General features: G+C 40.1%; 1 protein-coding gene across 4 annotated transcripts in view; it reads left to right on the top strand.

Annotated features, from left to right (window-relative positions):
- Window positions 1–20,791, top strand: part of TIMMDC1 (translocase of inner mitochondrial membrane domain containing 1) — a 304,154-nt gene that overhangs the window by 195,933 nt on the left and 87,430 nt on the right. For all 4 annotated transcript variants that reach the window (XM_044072937.1, XM_044072935.1, XM_044072934.1 and 1 more), the window contains exon 7: window positions 11,637–11,747. In XM_044072937.1, coding sequence (XP_043928872.1) covers window positions 11,637–11,747 — 111 coding nt within the window. The remainder of the gene's footprint in view (window positions 1–11,636; window positions 11,748–20,791) is intronic.

Raw genomic sequence — 20,791 nt, 5'->3', positions numbered from 1 at the left:
TAATGGTTTGTGAGGTTGGTCACTCCCTTCAGACACTCCATAAAGTTTTATTTTCATTTTTTTTCACTATTTATTTCACTGTGATTTTGGCTCCAGCAGTGGCTTAAATAATCGTTTTTGAAGACAAAAATGCCCTCAGATTTGGGTAAATCTGAAAGACATTTTGAGACCCTGAGAAAGGTTCAGGGGCAGGTGACTTTTGTGTTATGCCTTCTGTGAGTGATGGTAGTAATTATCTTAAATAATTTCTTTTTTTCTAATTTTCTGTGTGGGGTCTGGGTATAGCATCAGCTGTTGCCAGCTTTCTCACTTTCAGTGCCAGTCTCCCAACCTTCTTCAGTGGTCAAACTTGACCATTGCAGGTCTTCTGTCATTCAGTCCATCCTTCTGTTTGTTAGGTGCCATTGTTTCCTTTTGCCTTCTTCCAGTCTCTCCCAAATTGTCTTCACTAGATTTTGTTAGTTTTCATGCACTTGTAACCAAGTCGCCACAATCTTTTCTGTTTGACGTTCTGTGCAGTTGGAGCTGTTTGGCTTGTGCTCTGATGTCTTAATTTCTTCGTTTCACAGTGTGCAGCCTAGCAGCTGTCTCATACACTTCACTCTGCCCGGGTTACTGTACCATACAGCAGCACTGGTTGCACCACTGTTTTTATACATCTTACTTTTCATCTTCTTTTGCATTCTTCTGTCCCACACTGTCCATGATGATCTGTGCCACTTGTATGCAACCTCCCTAATCCTGACTTTGACCCCCTCATTCATATGCAGCCCTGATATGTTTGAAGCTGTAAACCTGTTCTACAGCTTTCTCTTCTGTCTCCATTTTCATTGTTTTCTTATTTCTGTCTTCTCCTCTGCAATGACAAATGTCTTTACTGTGTCATCCCACATTTCTTTTGTTTTGTATTGTGTTCCTCTGTCATTTGCTGAAGTTCTTGTGTGTCTACGTACAGTGGATCTGTCCACTCTGACCAGGTAACCATTAATAGAAGTAACCACTGATAATTAATGAAGCTATGGAAGCAGTCTGGCCATAGATGAATGTGATGTTTGAGGTCTCTAATTTTTGTCTGAGTAACTTGAATTTCTGTGGTAATGATTCTAGTGAGTACTTGAAGGAGCAGTACAGCAAGCACCATGTTGCTTTTGCAGCAGTGAGTAGCAGATGTGTGAAATAAGATAGAGTTATGAGGCCAAATTGGTTATATTAAAAGTTGGTAATTTGGAAGATAAGACAAGCCAAGGAGCTTAATGTGACGTTCAGTCGATGTTGGAAGAGAGGAAGGATTTCACTGTCAAATTTGTGAAAACTTGGGTGAAACAATGAACTGGTCTCTGTTAGAGATTGTTGTAAAAAGAAATAGTATGTTACTGTCGCTACTGGCAGATAGTCTATGGCAGTTCGTGAGTGCTTTTGGAATACTTTAACTTTGTGCAAGAAGTAATGGGTACTACCACAGTGTTGAAGACCTGGAAGAGCAATTGTGGTGGATGGTGATTTCGTGGAGACTACATTGCAGCAAAAATGCAGATTTTAGCCATTGTAAAGCAATGTCTATGATTCAGAATGTGGTACAAGTTGTCATACATCGCAGTCCATAAGTGTTTTCCCTATGGAGATGCAGATAATAACATCTTTTCAGCTGGTGATAGATATCTCACAGGGCTTTCCTCCAATGATGGGCTATTTGAGTGAGGAATCTTTACTGGGGGATGCTGGTAAAAGTAATGTGTCCAGAAACCACTGAAGTGAAGGAGATGTGAACAAGAGAAACATGTAGCATCGAAATGGAACTGTGATTTGCATGCTCCTTGGAGTGAGCACATTGGGAAAAGAAAGATTCATGGATTACTTCTATGGGTATGGAATGTAGAGGACTGTTAATATTACCTAGAGTTTACCACATCCAGAAGAAAGTGAAAGATAATGCCAATACTTTCAAGGAATTAAATCGTGTTAACCAGGGGTAAGTAATGCATAACCAAGTAGACCATTTACAGGATTGCCCACAGATTACAAAACAGAAACAGCAGTTAGCATAAATGATTAAATCAAAAATCAGCAGTCACCATTTCGTTACTGAGTATACTGCAGAAAAGCGATTCAGTTTTTAAAGCAGCATAATCTGGAAATCTGTACAGTAGGAGATAGAAGAAGGAGCTGGTAAGAAAGTGTAGGATGGGGAGAGGGATCATAATAAATGATTCAGGTGAGGATCGATAGTTAGGGATTTTGGAAGGAGGAAAACAGAGGACCCTTGGTAAAGAGCTGTAGTTGAGCATTTTGATTGGGAAGAGTTTATTTAATCGCTGTTGAGTTGTTATGGGAACAGTTGGATTTAACTGTTTTCAGCAGATGTTCTTCATTCCACATTGCTGCAGTCCTAACACTTGGGTAGTCCGCTGTCCCAGTCGGCCCGAATACCAAAGTATATGGCTGACGTCGGTCAAGGCGCATTAGTCTGACGTCAGGACGTCAGGGTACAAATGCGCATGACCGACGTCATATCCTCAGTCTTTTTTGCCGCATGGTCCGATGCAGAAGCAGTTTTGCGAGTGCAGGTTGGCGTTCTGAAATTTTCTGAAGTCGGAGTTTCAGACCGAATCAAAGTTGGCTAAGTACCCGTTGGAATATTTTGTTTTTCTTGCCTCAGTATTTAACCGGATGTCAGAAAAAGTGAATAACTGTATTTCTTGTGGGAAACAGATACCTCATAGGGATTACCATACCTTGTGTATACCTTGTTTAGGGCCTGAGCATGACGTTGTTGGATGTCGCTCTTGTGCTAGATTTAACAAACGCACTATAAAGAGAAGGTTAGACTGTGCCAGGTTAGTTTTTGGAAGCGTTGTAATTATAAAATGCCGCCGGATGCTCCGGCGCCCGCTTCGTCAAAAGCGCAAGGACAAAGCAGCAAAGCCTAGGTTGGAAGAACCGTCAGTCCCGGACGTCGGTTCTTTAGAAGGCTCGGTGGAGCCGGAGGTTCTGCCAGGAGTTTCTTTGGAGTCTCAGGGAGAGACTTTACTGTTACAGGATGTGTCCTCTCAGGAGGTAGGCCAGGCTGAAGGGGCTTCTCAGGTGGCTGTTCTTCCCTCTCTTCCTAAGGTGGTTAGAGCCTCCCCTTCTGTTTCCAAGGCTTCTTTGAGAGGCAGGCCAGGTTTAACTTCAGTGGGGGTTTCTCCTAGCTCTTCAGGATCTTTGCCTAAGAAACATATGCTTAAAATGGCAGAAGATTTGATTACTATGATTAGAGGTTCTATGCCCTCTCCTGGCCTAGGGTGGAACCTGAGCTTGAGAGTTTTGAGCAGTGTTCGGAGGCTTCTGAGTCTTCGGCTGAAGACTTGCAGGAGTATCCTCCTTATTCTGATTCTGATGTGGATGATTCTACTCCTTCAGCTTCTCCTCCTGAGGATTTTTCTTTTTCAGAGACTCTTCATTCCATGAGGGAGCATTTTAAATGGGAAGGTCAAGATTTCTCTGATTCCAGGAAGAGGCTTAGGGAATTTTTGTTTTTACCCCAGCATAGGCCTTTAGCTATACCTCCTGTTCTGGATGTGGTGGAAGATGTTTTTGCAGAGGCTTCCCTGAACCCTGATTCTTTGCCTCCTGCCCCAGTTAAACCAGATAGGTACTATAGGGTGCCTGAAGCTCATAAGTATCTTTTAAGAGTCCTAGGGCAGACCCGGAAACTGTTTCTCAGGGGCCTAAAGGTGTTAAGGCTTCTGTTGTTAAAAATCCTGTTCCTCCTGATAAAGAGGCAAGGGCTTTGGATAGATGGGGAAAGAAAGTGTATACTTCTTCCACTTTAGCCATGAGGGCGTTGAATTGCCAGTTTCACATGTTAAAATATCAAAATTATCTCCTTTCACAATTGAAGTCTAAGGTGGATGCTCTGGCGGAAGGTATTGAGTGTAAAGAGTTGCAGGATTTAGTTCATGTGTCTGAACAGGTGGGTAAGCATTCCTTGCAATGTGGTTTTGATGCTGTGCAGGCCTCCTCGAGGGTGGCTGCCACTGGTTCTGTTCTTCGTAGGCACGCCTGGTTGAGGGATCAGAATTTAGCTGAGCATGTTAAGACAAGGATTTTGGATGCTCCATTACAGTCTGACGTGTTGTTTGGTTCACCTGTGGAAGCAGTTTTAAAGAAAATGGAGGACAAGGCTAAGTCTATACAGACTGTTAAAGATTTTTTGCAGGTTCAGCCTCCGAAGTTTAGTAGAAATTGGCCTGCTAAGGGATGGACATATCCTGCTTATGATTCCCAGTCTAGGGGTAGGTCTAGACGTGGTAGGGGCAGAGCTCAAGGTTCTTTTAGGCCTAGAACAGGGAGTTCACCTGCTCAGTCTTCTGGTGAGGGCAGGGGTCAGTCCTTTCGTAAACAGACCCAATGACCTGCCTTTTCAGCTGCCAGTACATTCTCGTCTGGCAGCACCTTTGGGAGGAAGGCTGGCTCTTTTCAAAGAAAATTGGGATTTAATTACCCAAGACAGATGGGTATTGGATATCATTCGCCACGGTTACAGGTTTTATTTCCATACCTTGCCTCCTTTCAAAGGCATGCCAGACATTCCTCCTCTACAAAGAAAAGAGGCTCACAAGCAAATTTCTCTGTTACTCCAAATAGGGGCCATTCAGCCGGTTCCTGTGCCAGAAAGGGGCCTAGGATTTTATTCTCGCCTGTTCCTAGTACCAAAGAAGGGGAACACGTGGAGACCAATTTTGGATTTATCTATCCTCAACACTTATCTGGACATTCCCAAGTTCAAAATGTTGACGTTACAACAGCTTTTACCTCTGCTGGGAAAAGATCACTGGATGGTAACTTTAGATCTCAAGGAGGCTTACCTTCATGTGCCTATCAGACTAAGTTGCAGGAAGTATCTGCGTTTCGAGCTGGGAATTCCCATTATCAGTTCTCTGCATTGCCCTTTGGCTTATCTACTGCCCAGAGTATTCACAAAGGTTCTGGCTCCAGTGATAGCTTACTTCAGGCTAAAAGGAATACAAATCTATCCTTACTTGGACGACTGCCTGATTCTGGCTCAAGAAAAGGAAGACCTTTACAGCATTTGGAATATGTGATAGCAGTGCTAAGATGCCTAGGGTATTCTGTGAACGAAATAAAGTCCAGTCTAGTACCCTCTCAAGACATGTGCTTTCTGGGTGTGAGACTGAATACAGCAGCCCAGATGGCCTTTTAACCCCGGACAAACAAAAGAATCTTTCCATTTACTTCCATCAACTATCTCTTCAGTCCGGGCTGACTGCAAGGACAGTCCTTCAAGCCTTAGGGTTCATGGCATCTTGTATTCTGGTGCTTCCCAATGCCAAACTGCATATGAGGAAGCTGCAATGGTATCTCAAAATGTATGGACACAGCACTGCCAGGATTTGGACACTGTCATTCAAATAATACCTTGCATTCAAAAGGAATTTTTGTGGTGGGCTCAGGAATGTCACCTAAACAAGGGACTCTCTGTGACCCAGCCAGAGGCGAGTCAGATTCTAACGACAGATGCCTCAGACATTGCTTGGGAGCTCATCTAAATGGAAAGTGGATACAAGACAAGTGGCCTGCCAGACTACAGCATCTACATATCAACATGAAGGAGATGTTAGCAGTCCAGTTTGCATTAATGGCTTTCAAGGAGTTACTTCTTCCAGGGCAGGTGTTGATTCTAACAGACAACACAACTGTCATGTGGTACATCAACAAACAAGGGGGAACACATTCTTACCCGTTATGCAGGCAAGCAATGATTTTATGGGAGACTGTGCTCAGCTTGCAACTAACTCTTCAGGCAAGGTTTCTGCCGGGAGCACAGAACTCCTTAGCAGATGTGTTAAGCAGACAAATCATGGATCCCCACGAGTGGAAACTGGATCTTCATGTATTTCGGAAATTGACAGTGTCATGGGGAACTCCAGACATAGATCTGTTCGCTTCTCCACTAAACCACCAGCTGCCAAAGTTTTGCACAAAGAGGGTTCATCACACAGCTTGGAAAGTGGATGCTCTTTCTTTCAGTTGGAAAAATCTTCATGTGTATGCCTTTCCACCTCTGCCTCTTCTCCCAAAGGTGCTCCTAAAGGTCAGACAAGACAAGCCAAGGATGATTTTAATAGCTCCAGATTGGCCTCGGCAACACTGGTACCCATTACTGAGGAGTCTGGTAAGGAAGCCTCCATGGCCTTTACCTTTGATTCCGCACCTGTTGTCTCAGAGGGACGGTCATCTGCTCAATGTCAAGCTTCACTCTCTTCATCTAACAGCCTGGCATATTCTGTTTTGAAACACAGCAGGTCTCAACTTCCTCAACAAGTTTTAAATGTGATTATGGAAGCCAGAAGACCTAGTACAAGGAAAGTGTACGCAGAAAAATGGAAGAGATTTTTATTTTGGAGTGCAGCAAAGAATTTGGAGATTTCTGAGCCTAATTTGAGTGTGGCTCTTCAATATCTTACTGAGTTATTGGACAAAGGTTTGTCTTTCTCTTCCATTAAGATTCATGCTGCAGCAATTTCAGCTCACTATGATTGTGACCCACCATTGTTTTCGCATCCTTTGTTCAAGCAATTTCTTAGAGGGGCAAAGAATATAAGACCCCCACGTAGAGCTCCTACTCCTGCTTGCGATCTCAATTTTGTGTTGGAGAAACTTACTCTACAACCTTTTGAGCCTGCGGCTACTGCTGAATTGAAATACTTGTCATGGAAGACTGCTTTTTGTTGGCCATTACTTCTGCAAGAAGGGTTTCTGAATTGCAGGCCCTTATGGCGGTAGAGCCTTTTTTGATTTTCCATAAGGATAGGGTATCATTACGTACTAATCCTTCCTTTATGCCTAAGGTGGTTTCTAGTGTGGCTTTAAACCAAACTATTCATTTGCCTACTTTCTATGCAGATCCCCAAAATAAGGGGGAAAAGATTTTGCACACTTTAGATGTACACAGGCAGTTGCGTTATTATTTAAGCAGGACTAAGGATTTTAGGCAGTCTCAGCAGTTGTTTGTTTCTTTTGCTTTGAGTTCTCAGGGCAAGCCTGTGTCAAAACGAACTATTTCTAAGTGGACTGGGTTTTGCATTACATTTTGTTATTCCCATCATGGCAAGGAGATTCCAGCTGGGATTAGGCCTCATTCCACTAGGGCTACTGCCACTTCAACAGCATTTCTAAGGGGGGTGGCAACTAAGGATATTTTGGAGGCAGCTACTTGGAGTTCAGTGCATACTTTCTCTAAGCATTACCACCTTCCTCTCTACTCTAAATCTAGGGCTGGTTTTGCCACAGCTATTTTGCAAGGCATGTTGACAGCTCCTGCTTCTTTATGATTTGCCAGCCTCCCTTACCTCTGCTTTGGGATTCTACCCAAGTGTTAGGACTGCAGCAATGTGGAATGAAGAACATAGTACAGTTTTGTACCTACCATAAATGTAGATGTTCGAGGATCCACATTGCTGCAGTCCAATTTACCCTCCCTCCTTCCCTCTGTGTTTAGGGGTGGTTGTGTGGGTGAGGTTATACTCTTGTAATTTTGTATATATTGTACATATTTTTGGTGCAGGAGTGTTTGGTGTTTTTGGTTTTGGCCTTATCTTTTTAGGGTCTTCTGACATCTGGGGCAAGAAAAGACTGAGGATATGACGTCGGTCATGCGCATTTGTACCCTGGCGTCCTGACGTCAGACTAATGCGCCTTGACCGACGTCAGCCATATACTTTGGTATTCGGGCCGACTGGGACAGCGGACTACCCAAGTGTTAGGACTGCAGCAATGTGGATCCTCGAACATCTACATTTATGGTAGGTACAAAACTGTACTTTTTTTTTTTTTATTCAGAATGGAGTTTGGGTGTATAATCTAAATGTTTTTCAGTGTTTAGAGAAGTATCTTCCAAAGTTTGGCCTGCTAAGCGGGAAGTAGTGTTATGTGCAGTGAAGTTTATTCCAAGTGTTTAGAAGGGCTAATCTGGAGGAGACCTTTAATTTTCCAGCCAGATAGCCTGCAGGAGATGGGAAGGAGTTCAAGGTAAGAAGGTGAAATAGTTATGATCCTGGTACTAACTGAGCCCCTCTAAGGCATAGCAGTGATGGGAGAGAGAGTTATTAATCTAAAGATGTGGTTGGATGTTTTACTTGCCTGCAGCAGAAGTTATTGGTAGGCTGTGTTTTTGTTGAGTTAAGAATGCCCTATCCTATAACCTTCTTCCCTTCTTGGGAGAGTAAGTAGGTGATTTAGAGGGATCACATGTAGAATATAAGTCACTCTAAAAGTCTTATTAAATATGTTTACACAATAGCATGATGTTTAACGGTGCTGATGAGTAATAAATATATTGGTACAATTGAATGCATGTAGTTGACTGTAAAGGCCTAATTTTAAAAGATGTATGGCTGCTGCTGTTGTGCCATTTTCTGTAAGAAGGTTTTGAAATATTGATATTTAGATGTGTTTACATGGTAAATATTATAGTGGAAGATGTCTGTAATGTGCATAGTGACTCTAAAGTTGCATTAGCATGATGTTGTTACATGCACTCTTTGCAAAACTGTTTCCATGGACACTTGTTTAATGCATGATGCTATTTGTGAAAGATTTTTTTTTTTTGTCTGATTCAATTTGTTTTTACTCAGTACAGTTATTTGAATGCAATAATCATGTTCATTGAAAGTCTGTGCACAAAATGTAAATATGTTTTTTGCTGGAACAGGTTAATATTTCTTTTAACATGTATTGATAATAAGCATGGAGATTGTTTGGCGGTGTTATGATAAATTGCAGCCTGTAACACAGTTAAGGGTAGTCAGTGTGTTGTGAAAAACTTACAAGTGGGTATTACTGTTAGAATGTTATTTGATAATAGACCTAGAAGTCACATTTCTGTAAATAGTCAATTAAAACTGTGTTAATTCATTCACACCTAGTGGTATTGTAAACATGCAGCGGCTTACTTAATACCCATCGCATTGCTGAGCATTTTAATTCAAGTTTAAAAACAAAAGCCAAATATAAATGTCCTGTGTACAGAAAATGTTGTTTATAAATAGTCTCCAATGTTGTTCAATAAACATTTTTCATTTAAACACATGTTTTTACATCCATACAGTAAAATATTATGCAAAATTCACCAAACCTTGCTGATATAGTTTTCCTGCAAACAGCTGTTCATTTCTTTGACATGCACGGGTAAAGTACATGGTATAACCAGCCTTTGCTTTAGCTAGACATGAGCTTTCATAAGATGGCAAAGGATTCTTTTTCTGAGTGATTTTGATATGAGGTATTTACAGAAATGTGAAATATGATTCTTATAAGTAACAGTATAAACAATAGTCATTATTTCTTCAAGTTGTACCACTGGCTACTCAAGTGTCAATGACAGTAGTGTTCTGCATCATCTAAGGTGTGAGCTGATGTCATGCGGTAGTTAAGTCACTTGGATGTGGCATTATTTAAGAACATATGAAAATACTACACATTTTCATGATGCTAAGCAAACATTGAGTACTGTTGTCAGTTCAGTGCAATTATTTTGACAGCAGCAGTGCATTTCTCTCTCTCCTACTGTATTCCACACAGTGTCCTTTTGTGTTTATATTAATGTTTGTACAGTATGAGACAGTGGTTTAATATCTGCACTGAAGTGTAGTTTTAAAATCGTGTTTTGGACCCATTGAGCACTAATTCATTGTTATAATTTTCTGTTAAATTTTGCCAGAGTTGTGGACAATTGTTTCAATTAATGTTTTTTTTTAAAGTTCCTTTTTATTGGTTTATAATACAGTCCTTATGTTTATACTTTCCTGGTAAATTTCTGGAATCTATTTTACTATTTTTATGAATTTGCTTTATGTTAAAAATTTCCAGAAATTGACTAGTGTGGTCAGCTTAGTGGTGAGAAGAACAAATGGCTGCCTGTGCTGTTTTTGAATGCTGTAAGTTAGAATGGATCTGTGACTGAATGCAAGGATTAGCTGGCCTACACTAACTTCCTCCATGACTGGAACTTACCTGTTGCATAGTATGATGTACAGTAGCTAGTGATCTGATTGACTGGTTTTCTTTGCCCATTTTATATATAATATACTTATTTCCCACACATGCGCACACACGTATATTCAGCACATTGGAGACTGCCCAGATTTAGTGCAGTTTATTTAGGATGTAATTATACAAATTAAGGTTACTTCCACCCACAAACAGAAATGAAAGTATGCTCTTCAGGTTACTTACAATCCGCTGACGTATTCAAAAACTCAGTAATCCGCATCTTGATTCCTCATAATTCCACAGGTAATTGATAATCCATAAGTAAATCACAGCATCTAGTACTCGGGTAAATTTACGGCTTCTGGTTATGGTATCCCAGAAGAGTCACCAGTCTTGGTTTGCAAATCCCTTTACTTAAGAGATTAATGTCCGTTTAGGACACATGCCTTCATTTTACTAACATATCTGGTATTTTTAATTTCCCTAGCTGATACAAGTTTTCATTACCATATTTCCTGCCATACATACAGTGTGGTTGACTAATTCAAGCTGTTTATCATAACTCCGCATTTAAAAACTTTCAGAAGTGAATCACTTTGCCACATGCATATTACCTTTATGTACACACCCACACACACACGTGTGTGTGTGTGTGTGTGTGTGTGTGTGTGTGTGTGTATATGTATAATCGGTAATGTCGAAGACAAAATAATCAATCTAGGAATGGTTTTAACATGGAACGAGGTAGGGGAGATGTTTGTAGTTCGGAATACCATTACTAGATTGATTATTTTGTCTTCGACATTACCGATTTTGAACTTCCGTGTTCGTCTATATGACAGTCGACGTAGTGCCGTTCGCAATTTTCATAGTAAACCTATATATATATATATATGTGTGTGTGTGTATATGTATGTATGTATGTATATATATATATATATATATATATATATATATATATATGTATATATATGTATGTAGGGAGAGAGATGTAGATATATTTGCGTATGTATTTGTGTATATACATGTGTGTGTTTGTGTGCATGTACAGTTGATGTAAAAAGTTTACACACCTCTGTTAAAAAGCCACGTTTCTGTGATATAAAAAAGGAGACCACAATAAATCATTTCAAAACTTTTTCCATCTTTAATGTGACCTATAACCTGTACAATTCAATTGAAAAACGAACTAAATCTGTTAGGAGAAAAAGTATAAAACATAAACGTGCAATAAAGTAAACATCTATACTGTTGTGACTTAGCAGCCTGAGGTTTGCAGTATCACAGTTTTCATCCATTCCAAGACTTTAATGCCAGTCTTTGAAATCACTACCATCCATTTGTCTGCCCATTTTGTTTTTGCCTGTTTTGTATTTATTACAGATTCATTAAAAACTGAAATGTTACAGACATTGAGGAAGAGCAAATAGATTTAGTGGGAGGTTGTACATGGATATCACAATGTTATGCTTTTACGACTTGCTTGTGTTTCAGTTTAATACAGCATCGGTCATGAACTTGGCTGGCATATAGCTTTTAATAGTTCCTGCATACCTTTGACTTGAACTGTATCGCCAGGAAGAAAGCTTGCATACACGTGTAATAAACGGATTTCATTAATGTTATTTTATCCTTTGCTGCAGTGTTCCAGCAGGAGTGTTAATAGTGGCAATGCAGAAAGCATCAGGTGAGACTGTCCGAGAGAAAAAGAGAAGGGAGCGTAAAGAAATCTATGAACTTAAAGTGGCGGAATGGTAAGTAGTCATGGTTTGTATACAACCCTGGAGAATTTAACTTGAGCCATATTTTAAACAGATTAATATTACACTTTTCAGCCTCTCCATCAAGGTAGCTGGAGTTTATAGCTTTTGTGTTCAGATAATCTCCCACTTGTCTATACATTAGCCCAAGACCTGTTTGAAACATTTGTATTTTAGTGGCAGTAGTTTATTTGGAACTAGCTAGGAGTGTAAATGTGTGCTGTTCTAACACTCAGTCTTATTATATCATACATCAGAGTCTGCAGGTTTTTGCATTTGGTCTAGAATTTTAGGATTTCAGATTAAAATTCATCACGTTTCCTTTACAGAGGAGATTCTACCTGCAGCTTTCATGTACTCTTATTAGTGAGTCAGTAAATTTCTATTAATTATCATGCATTCTTTGACTGTAGACCAGTTCTTCTGTTTAACAATCTGAAACTATTACTGCTGGTAATTTTTTACTTTTCAGTCTAAGGACACAAGTACTTCAGGACTAAAGTGATGCAAACATAATCTGCTGCTAACACTTAAGTATGTTGCTGCTGTGATCTGCAGCAGAATCATAACACATCATTGCCATTGTCTTCTTTATTGATTGTCGGCAAAACTAATAGAACCTTAAGAGAATGGGTTAGGGAACACATATACGCCATCAATAAAGAAAGATGATGGCAGTGTGTTAGCCAATCATATTATGAATAATGACACCACCCATAAATTTATCTTTCTTGCAATAGAATTGATTAATAAAATAATTATATTAGGTGATATCAGAAATTATACTGGGAAGCAAGAAGATAAATGGATTATGAGGCTACAGGCAAGCTATCTGCAATGATTTCGGGACCAGTATCTGGACAGCTGCAAAATATTTTGGTAGCTTCATTCTTCTGTATGTCAGGAAGCAGGTTTTAGCTGTGACAGCCTGGACAAAGTGTACTATGTGGGGAATAGAAGAGTGTATTTTGATAATGACAATTTTTCGAAATGGCTGAGTAGTGAGTACAATTTCTTGAGGTCACATCTACATGTGGACTAAAAAAACTTTTAAGTTGACTTATACAGCCAGCTCTTTTAAGCGTATACTTTCCTAGTGGAGTAAATTAGTTCATAGATGCATGACTGCCAGTGAACATGGTGTCCCAGTTTGTAGCTCTAAAAGAGAACACCATTGTTTTATGGAACCTGAGTGTAGGAGAGAAACCTAAAATCAACAAGTGTGCAAGACATTGGGATAGAGAATAAATGGCTGGAAAATGGCAATTATTGCTTATAAAATCAAGTTTTGCTGTGTTGGGGTGAAGCACAATCAATTTTCAGATGATTTGCTCACTAAATGTAACTAAGTTCACGTCTTGCTGGGATTTTTATTCAGATTTGTTATGTTTGATATTGTTATACATTATTTGAGTTTAGTACAGACATGTAATTGTAGTTTTATAGTTATCAGAATGTTATTTGCCAGTTTTGAGATGTTATATGTTGCAATGAATATTCTAGAAACTTTATTTTCCCCACCATATGGGTGACACTTGGTTTTATAGTGTTTTACTTGCTTTTTATTAGCTGAGTGTTCTGTACTTATGTTATTAAATGAAGAATAATGTTTGAATGTGACTGGGTGAGGATGTTGCTGCTTTGGGATAAGAATGTACTAGTTGGCATGATTTGAGTTTATACTGGTGGAATTTAAAAGGTGATTTTAAAAATCTCATATATGTGGTTTAATAGTATGTATACAAGGATGTATACTATCCATGGTGGTACAGCGATAGCATTGTTGCCTCACAGCAAGAGGTTCCCCTGTTCAATTCTCGGCTGTAGTGCCTTCTGTGTGGAGTCTACATGTCCTCCCTGCGGTTGAGTGGCCTATGAAAGACATGTGTGAATGGGTGTGCTGAAGATTGGGCATCGGGCTGGCAACTCGGCACCATAAAAAAAAATCTACTGCCAATCATTAGCGGACCAGAGTTCCGTTGTGGCGACCCCTTACCGGGAAAAGCCGAAAAAACCAACAACATACAAGGATGGTATACTAGGATATGTAATTACATAAGGATATCATCATAGTGCGATAACCTTTTGTGGTACTGGGATGACCCTTTCTTAATTTGTGATGCAAGGTTTCCATATCTGCATGAAAAGGCAATCTAAACAGTTGCATTGAAAAGAGATCCCACACATAGTAGAGGATAGATCTATATTTGCTTACCGAATTAAAAAAACTGCAAACAGCTAAACCGTGAATGGGAAGCAGCGAATACGAATATTTTCATTGAAGTCGTCGTTCGGTAAACACATCGAATGGACATGGTTGGCCAATAAAAAGGAAGTAAAGCAACGCATACGGTAAGTGAAGGGAAGCCTTGTAAATTTGCCCTAGTGCAATATCTGAGTTGGTATATATAGTTGGGGGGGGGGGGGTCCCCACCTTGGTTGGTTGTGTCCGTGATGTTGGCTGAGTATGGCCATTCAGTGTGTTTATTTTTGATGGAGATATTGTTCGGTAATGTCCGTATTTGTTTATCTGCTCATGTATTTTTTCAATTCAGTAAGCAAACATAGACCCATAGAGGACTGCTCATTCTTGGCATCCTACCCTGTTTCAAGATAATGTATATGTTGACTTAATTGCCTTTTTCTAGGGAACAATTTCCCTTGAGATGGAAAGCCTGGAGGTCCTTTATCCTGAATGGGAATGGTCCTTATCCCAGTAGGCATTAAGCAAGGCTGTTTGAAAGGAGAGATTTTAGGTTTATAGCATAGTCATGAGTTGAGCTTGATGGTCATGTATAGTGGGGCACTCTACAATAAAGGATATGTTTTGTGGGCTGGGTCTTGCAAATGCTTGGTGAGGTCAGTTGCTTTCTCAGGTCACTCTGTAATTTTCATAATTAAAATTGCTAAATTTTGTTGTAAAAGTAGTGGAGGGAGAGGTGTTTACTTTGACTACTGGAAGAAATTGAATGTGCAATTGAAAACAAGAGATTTGTTGAAGTAAATGGAGTCAGAGCCGCCATACTGCTTCTCAGTCATTCACTACAGATGTGAGACAACTGATAGACTATCAGAAACATGACAGACAAGTTGAAGGTGATAAGAACCGGACTGTGGAATGCAACAAGATTGTTCACATGATATTTGAAATCCATAGAAGTACTTGGAGTTTAAGATACAGAGTTCTTTTGTGATCAGCAAGTGACTGTATAAAGTCTTTCTGATTAGAGACTGAAACCGGTACTGCCTCTTATAGAATGATTTCTGCATGGTAGCTGCTGACATGAACATCTTACCTGCATAGCCTTGGACTCTTATCCGCTTGGTTGATATAGAGCAGTAAAGCCCTGAATATGATTTATCCAACCTAAGTTAGACTAGCAGATCAGATACCTATTGGACCAGGCAGGGTGAGGAGACAAATGACAAAGCATAAACCTGTTTACCTGTCTTTGTGTGTGTGTGTGTGTGTGTGTGGGGGGGGGGGGGGGTGCATGTTCTTATGAGCACTGTATATGACGGACTTCCTGGTGAAGTCTGTGGATCACATGGTGGTGCTTGTCTATGGGTGGAGAGGGCCAATTAATTGTGTCATGAGGAGGCATGGCATGCATAACAAAGACCCATTACAAGACAACCCAGTGGAAACACAATTGAGCATTCACATAAGTTAGGACTTAAAAATAGCAAAAAAAAAGTGATGGCTCCTCCTGGTTGGCAGTCTGGACCATTTGGCTGAATGGTAAGTTGATGGTCAGCAGAGCCAAATGGGGTGAAAAAAAGTCATAAGCATATCCATTAATTAGAAGATTGCCTGATAGAAGAGGACTGCTGTTGCAGCACACAGATTAGATTGTTGTTCCTAACACAGTCTGTGGGATTACCAGTAAACTATAAGAAGTCATCACCCACTCCTTTGACATTTATAATCTTTGTAAAACTCTGTGGGTACTTTTCCTACTCAGAACAAGCAGAAGAGACTTCAAACTGATTTGTCTTAATAGTAGGCCATTACAGCAAGACCAGTCCAAAAATATGTACCTCATCTTTTATTCTCCTAGTGCCTTATGCAAGACAGCTTGAGAAAGACACAGTGCCATCTTAAAAATTAATAGAATCAATGTACAAATTTCACAGAGACTGTGATTTCTCTTCTCCAGTATGTGAAGAAAGAATTCTTGTGGTTGACTGTTTTAAACAACCTGTCCGTGATAATGACCCTGGTACAAGCATATAGTAGTAAACTCTTTGGATTATGATTAAAGAGCTTGCTTCTGCAACACTCATTTCATGGCAGCAGATGTTAAAAAAATTATTTTTCTCAAAAGCTTGAAGAAAGTGAAAGTGTTGTGCAGGGCCCTAACATATTTTCAAGGCAGTTTTCTGAATGAACTGCATACAGTGGGTTTTCACTTCTCTCAGGCCACCAACAGATTAGTGCAGATGGTACAATTGCAATGAAATTAGCCGCTTGTGAAAGTAAATGGCAAATCCTAACGGATTCCACGAGACCACCCGGTCTCAACGATTTTATAAGTATAAAACCTTTTTTAGCTTTAGAGTAAATTTCAACTCTTAGGTTTGTTACTGGGATTTTTTAACTTTATCACACAAGTGAAATGCATATATTTATATTTATATTTATATATATTTTTCATTAGATTTTTTATTAGATAGGTTATATGGATAATTACAGTTACACCAGGAGGTTTTACCCACCGTATATATTACTGCATATATTATTATTGTATATATTATTATATTACATGTGTATTTGAAAGTCACATCTTGATTTAAGGTTGGTTTTCTTACAGTGTATTATAGATAATGTGTAATATGGCTTTAAACTTTTTGGCGGGATTTTAATTAGTTAAACATCAATTAAGGTGATTTAGGATGTGTATAAATACTTTGGGATGATATGTGTTGTTTGTTCTGATGAAGACTGATCACCAGTCGAAAGCGCTTAACCAGTCGTGTGGAATTGTTCAATAAACTATCGTGAGTTTTTACCAGTCGTAAGAGCAGTTTTCCTTTCACTCACCATCTTCAGTTCTTGTGTTGTTGGCTTTCCCAGTTTGTGAACAATTGCAATGTGGGACATAAACAACCTTGCAGAGAAACACAGCAAATGTGGAACTGGGCTGAACACCACAACCTGTGAATTTAGTAGGGTATTTGACAGATTTAAAGAATTAGTTAGTTTCTGTAAGCAAGAATATAACTCTAGCTAATGAGCTGAAATTAGATCAGTAGATCTTTCAGGGAGTTGTACAAAAGTAGAGTGGCCCAGAATTGGATCTGTTTACACATTAACCATCAACCCAAACACTTTGTTCTCTCCTTCCTCTAATGATGGTTTGAAAAATAAATGCCATCTGTTTTCCTTGAGCTCAGATTTTACTGTACGTCTTTCCACTATTTCTTTTTGTTCAGAAGGTATACTGAAAGTAAAGCAGGACAGGGCTAAACTCATTTTAATTGCTCCCCTTTGTTAAGACAAACAAGTTTTTCTCATGAATCGGACCTTTCTTTCTTTCTTCCCGGCCTTGCTAATTTCTTACTGACACAAACAGTGTTGCATTCTAGTCTGAAGATGCTATATATATATATATATATATATATATATCAGCTTGGATGATAGGAGCTGGTTAAGAGTTAAAATTCTAACAATGATGTCTTCTCCACTTAAATTATGCAAGGCCTAATCGCATTGAAGGTAATCTAGCGTACAGAAGTGGAAAAATCTGTTCGACTACATTATTAGACCTTGACAGTTGAACTGTTCTATACCAGGAGCCATGTGTTACATAAACTGCTTGTAATTAAATGTGGCTTATTCACCTGTTAAGGTGCATCTTTATGCAGTTTCTGCTGTTGCTTCTATCTAGCTGCATATAGCGGCAAATACAGCAGTTGGGGCCTTCCTAAAAAGTGATGTCCTTCCATATCATTGTTGCAGTATCTGTTATAATGGGGATTCCCTGCCAAGGGCAACCCGATGTCCGGCCAGTATACCAAAGCATTTTGGTTGTAAAGGGTACGCCGTACATCAAACGTATGCTCCCTTGCATGGCATAGGGCATAAAAGTGATGTACAGATGTACCATCCTCAGAATTTATTTGTTGACAGTCCGAATGCCATTTTCAGTCATCAATCTTAACACTTGTCCGTCTGCTGGTTACCTAGCCGTTTCAGATAAGTGCTCCATTGGGGTTTTAAAGTGCCCCATTGGGGTTTTTTGCTTCTTATCCTTTTGCTTATCGACTTTTTTGGGTCGCTCGTTTCATGTAATTCAGAAAGGAGAAATGCCAGTGTGGGAGACAGATTCCACTAAAGACCACCATGAGCAGTGTTTGTTTTGCTTAGGTGCTTCACACGCCCACGTGTTGTGCTATTTGTCAAGCTTTTGTACCCAAGATGTTACACAGTCTGCTTTTTTTCCCTAGCTATTTATTTAAAGAAGCAGTATCTTAAGCTTCTTATAAAAGATGTAAAAGATGCTTTGGAAGGATCTTCCCAGCCCTAGGGAAAGCCGTCTACAAAGAAGGCTAAAAAGCTAGGTCTGATTCTTCTGCTGTGCTGTCTCTGCCAGATGTCTGTCTTGCGGCTAGTGAAAGCCTGGAAGGCCATCAGGTCTTTTTGTTGCATTCCTCTGCCATGACAGCTTTGGAGGCCAGCATGAATCTGGCTTCTTCACGTCTATTGAGGCTTTGTAGATGTCTGCTTCAGATATACAGGGGGAACCAAGGATGATTATTCCAAAGGGCTTGAGGGTGTTCTTCAAATTCCAGTGATGGAAGAAATTCTGACTACTCTTATTGAGTGTCATCAGGGATCTGAGCCTCCTAAAATATGTAAGACTGACAGCCCCTTACAAAAGAAGCAGAAAGCCAAACATTTCTCCTGACCCTAAAGACCTTGAGTGAATGGCAAAACCTTACCCAGGGTTTGTTTAGTGCTCTTATGCCTTTGAAGCCCCCTCAGTAAGTCTTTGTTCCTGCTCTACATTAGGCTTCTCCTCTTAAGAGGGTCTAGGGATCAAGATTCCTCAAATGAGGATGTAAATTCTGATGAGGAATCTTTGACTCGTTCTTCACAGATCCCTTCTCCTTTAGATTATGGTTCTGAGAAAGAGGAGCCTATTAGTCCTGACTCTCCTTTGCTGGTATCACATTTCGAAAATGATGGAATTTTTGAAGTCTGACTGTGCTCAGGTGTCTAATGTTTAGAAGAAGTACTATGAGTTCCTGCAAATGGAGTCTCCTAGACCTTCTGCTGTCCCTCCTGTCCTTGCTGCTTTGTTGGATGCCTTTTCTACTACTTCTCAGGGTCCTGACTCCATGCCCCTTGCTCCCAAAAAACTGATAGGTTTTGTAAGGTGCCTGATGAGTGCAAGTTTCTTTACAAGTGTCCCTCTGCTGACCTGTCTCTGGTGTATGTTGCCTCTGACAAAGACAGCAGGACTATAGAGAGGTCGAGTAAGGAAGTTTATACTACTTCTACTCTAGCTTTTAGAGTTGCAAATTATCAGATCCATATGACCAGATGTATTTTGGCTCTTCACTCTCAGGCCTGTCAGGTTATTTCTGATCTTTCTGACTGTGAAGGAAAGTCTTCTGCTCTTTCTTTATTAGGGACTTCATCTCAGGTGGCTTGCCATTCCATTAGATGAAGCTGTGGTGCAGCTGATGCCTCATCTAGAACTGCTGCTTTTGGCTTTGTGTTGGGGAGGTATTCTTGTCTCCGGCTTCAATCTTTGCTCGATAACATCAAGGCTAAGTTGGTGGATGCTCCTCTGGGCAATAAACATTTGCTTGGCACGGCTGTTGCTGAGTTATTTAAGTCCCTCCAGGAAAAGGGAAAAGCTTTGCAGGAGTTGAAACATATTTTTGTTTCACCTGTCCCTAGATTTTAAAGGAATTATTCTAACAAGTCTGCCTTTGTCCGTAGACGGTCTCGCCCTCCCCCAAAGGTAAAAAGGGTCATAGAAGGGCTCCTCCTGCTAAGGCTACTCTAATTTCTTCAGCTCGGAAGCCTCCATTTCCTGATAAACCAGATGCTGACTACCTTTGTGTTCCTCTTCCCAGTCACATTCTTCTCTCTCTCTTTGTTTTTCCCTGTCTCTTCCTATTTGGTTACAGATCACCCACGACTCTTGGATCCTTTTATTATTCACCAGGGGTACTTCATAGCCTGGAAATCTCTTACCCCCTTTTTGGACATTCCTCAGCTTCACTGGGCACAAATACCCTTTTTTCCAGAGGTCCTTCAGGACCTGTTGACTCAGGGAACTACTCAAGAGGTTCCAGCTCCTCAGAAGGGGAAGGGGTTCTACTCAAGAATGTTTTTGGTTCCTAGGAAAGAAGGCACCTGGAGACCCATTCTAGATCTTTCTCAGCTGAACACTTTTTTTGAACGTTCCATCCTTTTGGGTGCTATTCCTTCAAACCCTGTTTCCTCCTTTACTTCCTCAGGCTTTTCTGGTATCCCTGGATCTCAAGGATACTTATATTCACATCCCTGTCCATCCTGTTTTCAGGAGATTTTTATGTTACTCTGTTGCTTTCTGGCATTTTCAGTTCTCTGCTGTGCTGTTTGGCCTCTTTACTGCCCCAAGGATCTTCACCACATGCCTTGCTCCTGTGATTGCTTTTTGCAGAATGAAAGGAGTACATATTTTCCTTACCTAGATGACCTACTCATTCAGGTCTTGTCTCCACAGACATTGCTTCAGCATATTTACTTTGCAATTTGTCTTCTTCAAAGCCTAGGGTTTACTGTAGATTTTCAAAAGTCTTTTCTGACTCCTCTTTGGGATCATGTTTTGCTAGGATGAAGGGTCCAGACAGTTTCAGTGCTAGCATCCCTGCCTCCTCCCTTGGCTTTAACTCTGATTGCTTTATTTCAATCCACCATTCCTATACTTCCTCTAGCCAAGCTACATGTAAGAAAACCTGAGTCGTTTCTGAAGTCAGCTTGACTTCAGCATTCTCATCCTTTAGAGTGTTTAGTTTGTCTTCTTCCATGCCTCAAG

Source organism: Protopterus annectens, chromosome 5.part1, assembly GCF_019279795.1.
Source record: "Protopterus annectens isolate FY-2018-M chromosome 5.part1, PAN1.0, whole genome shotgun sequence".
Lineage (NCBI taxonomy): Eukaryota > Metazoa > Chordata > Ceratodontiformes > Protopteridae > Protopterus > Protopterus annectens.
Note: the sequence above shows the minus strand (reverse complement) of the source record. Positions and strands in the feature narration are given on the sequence as shown.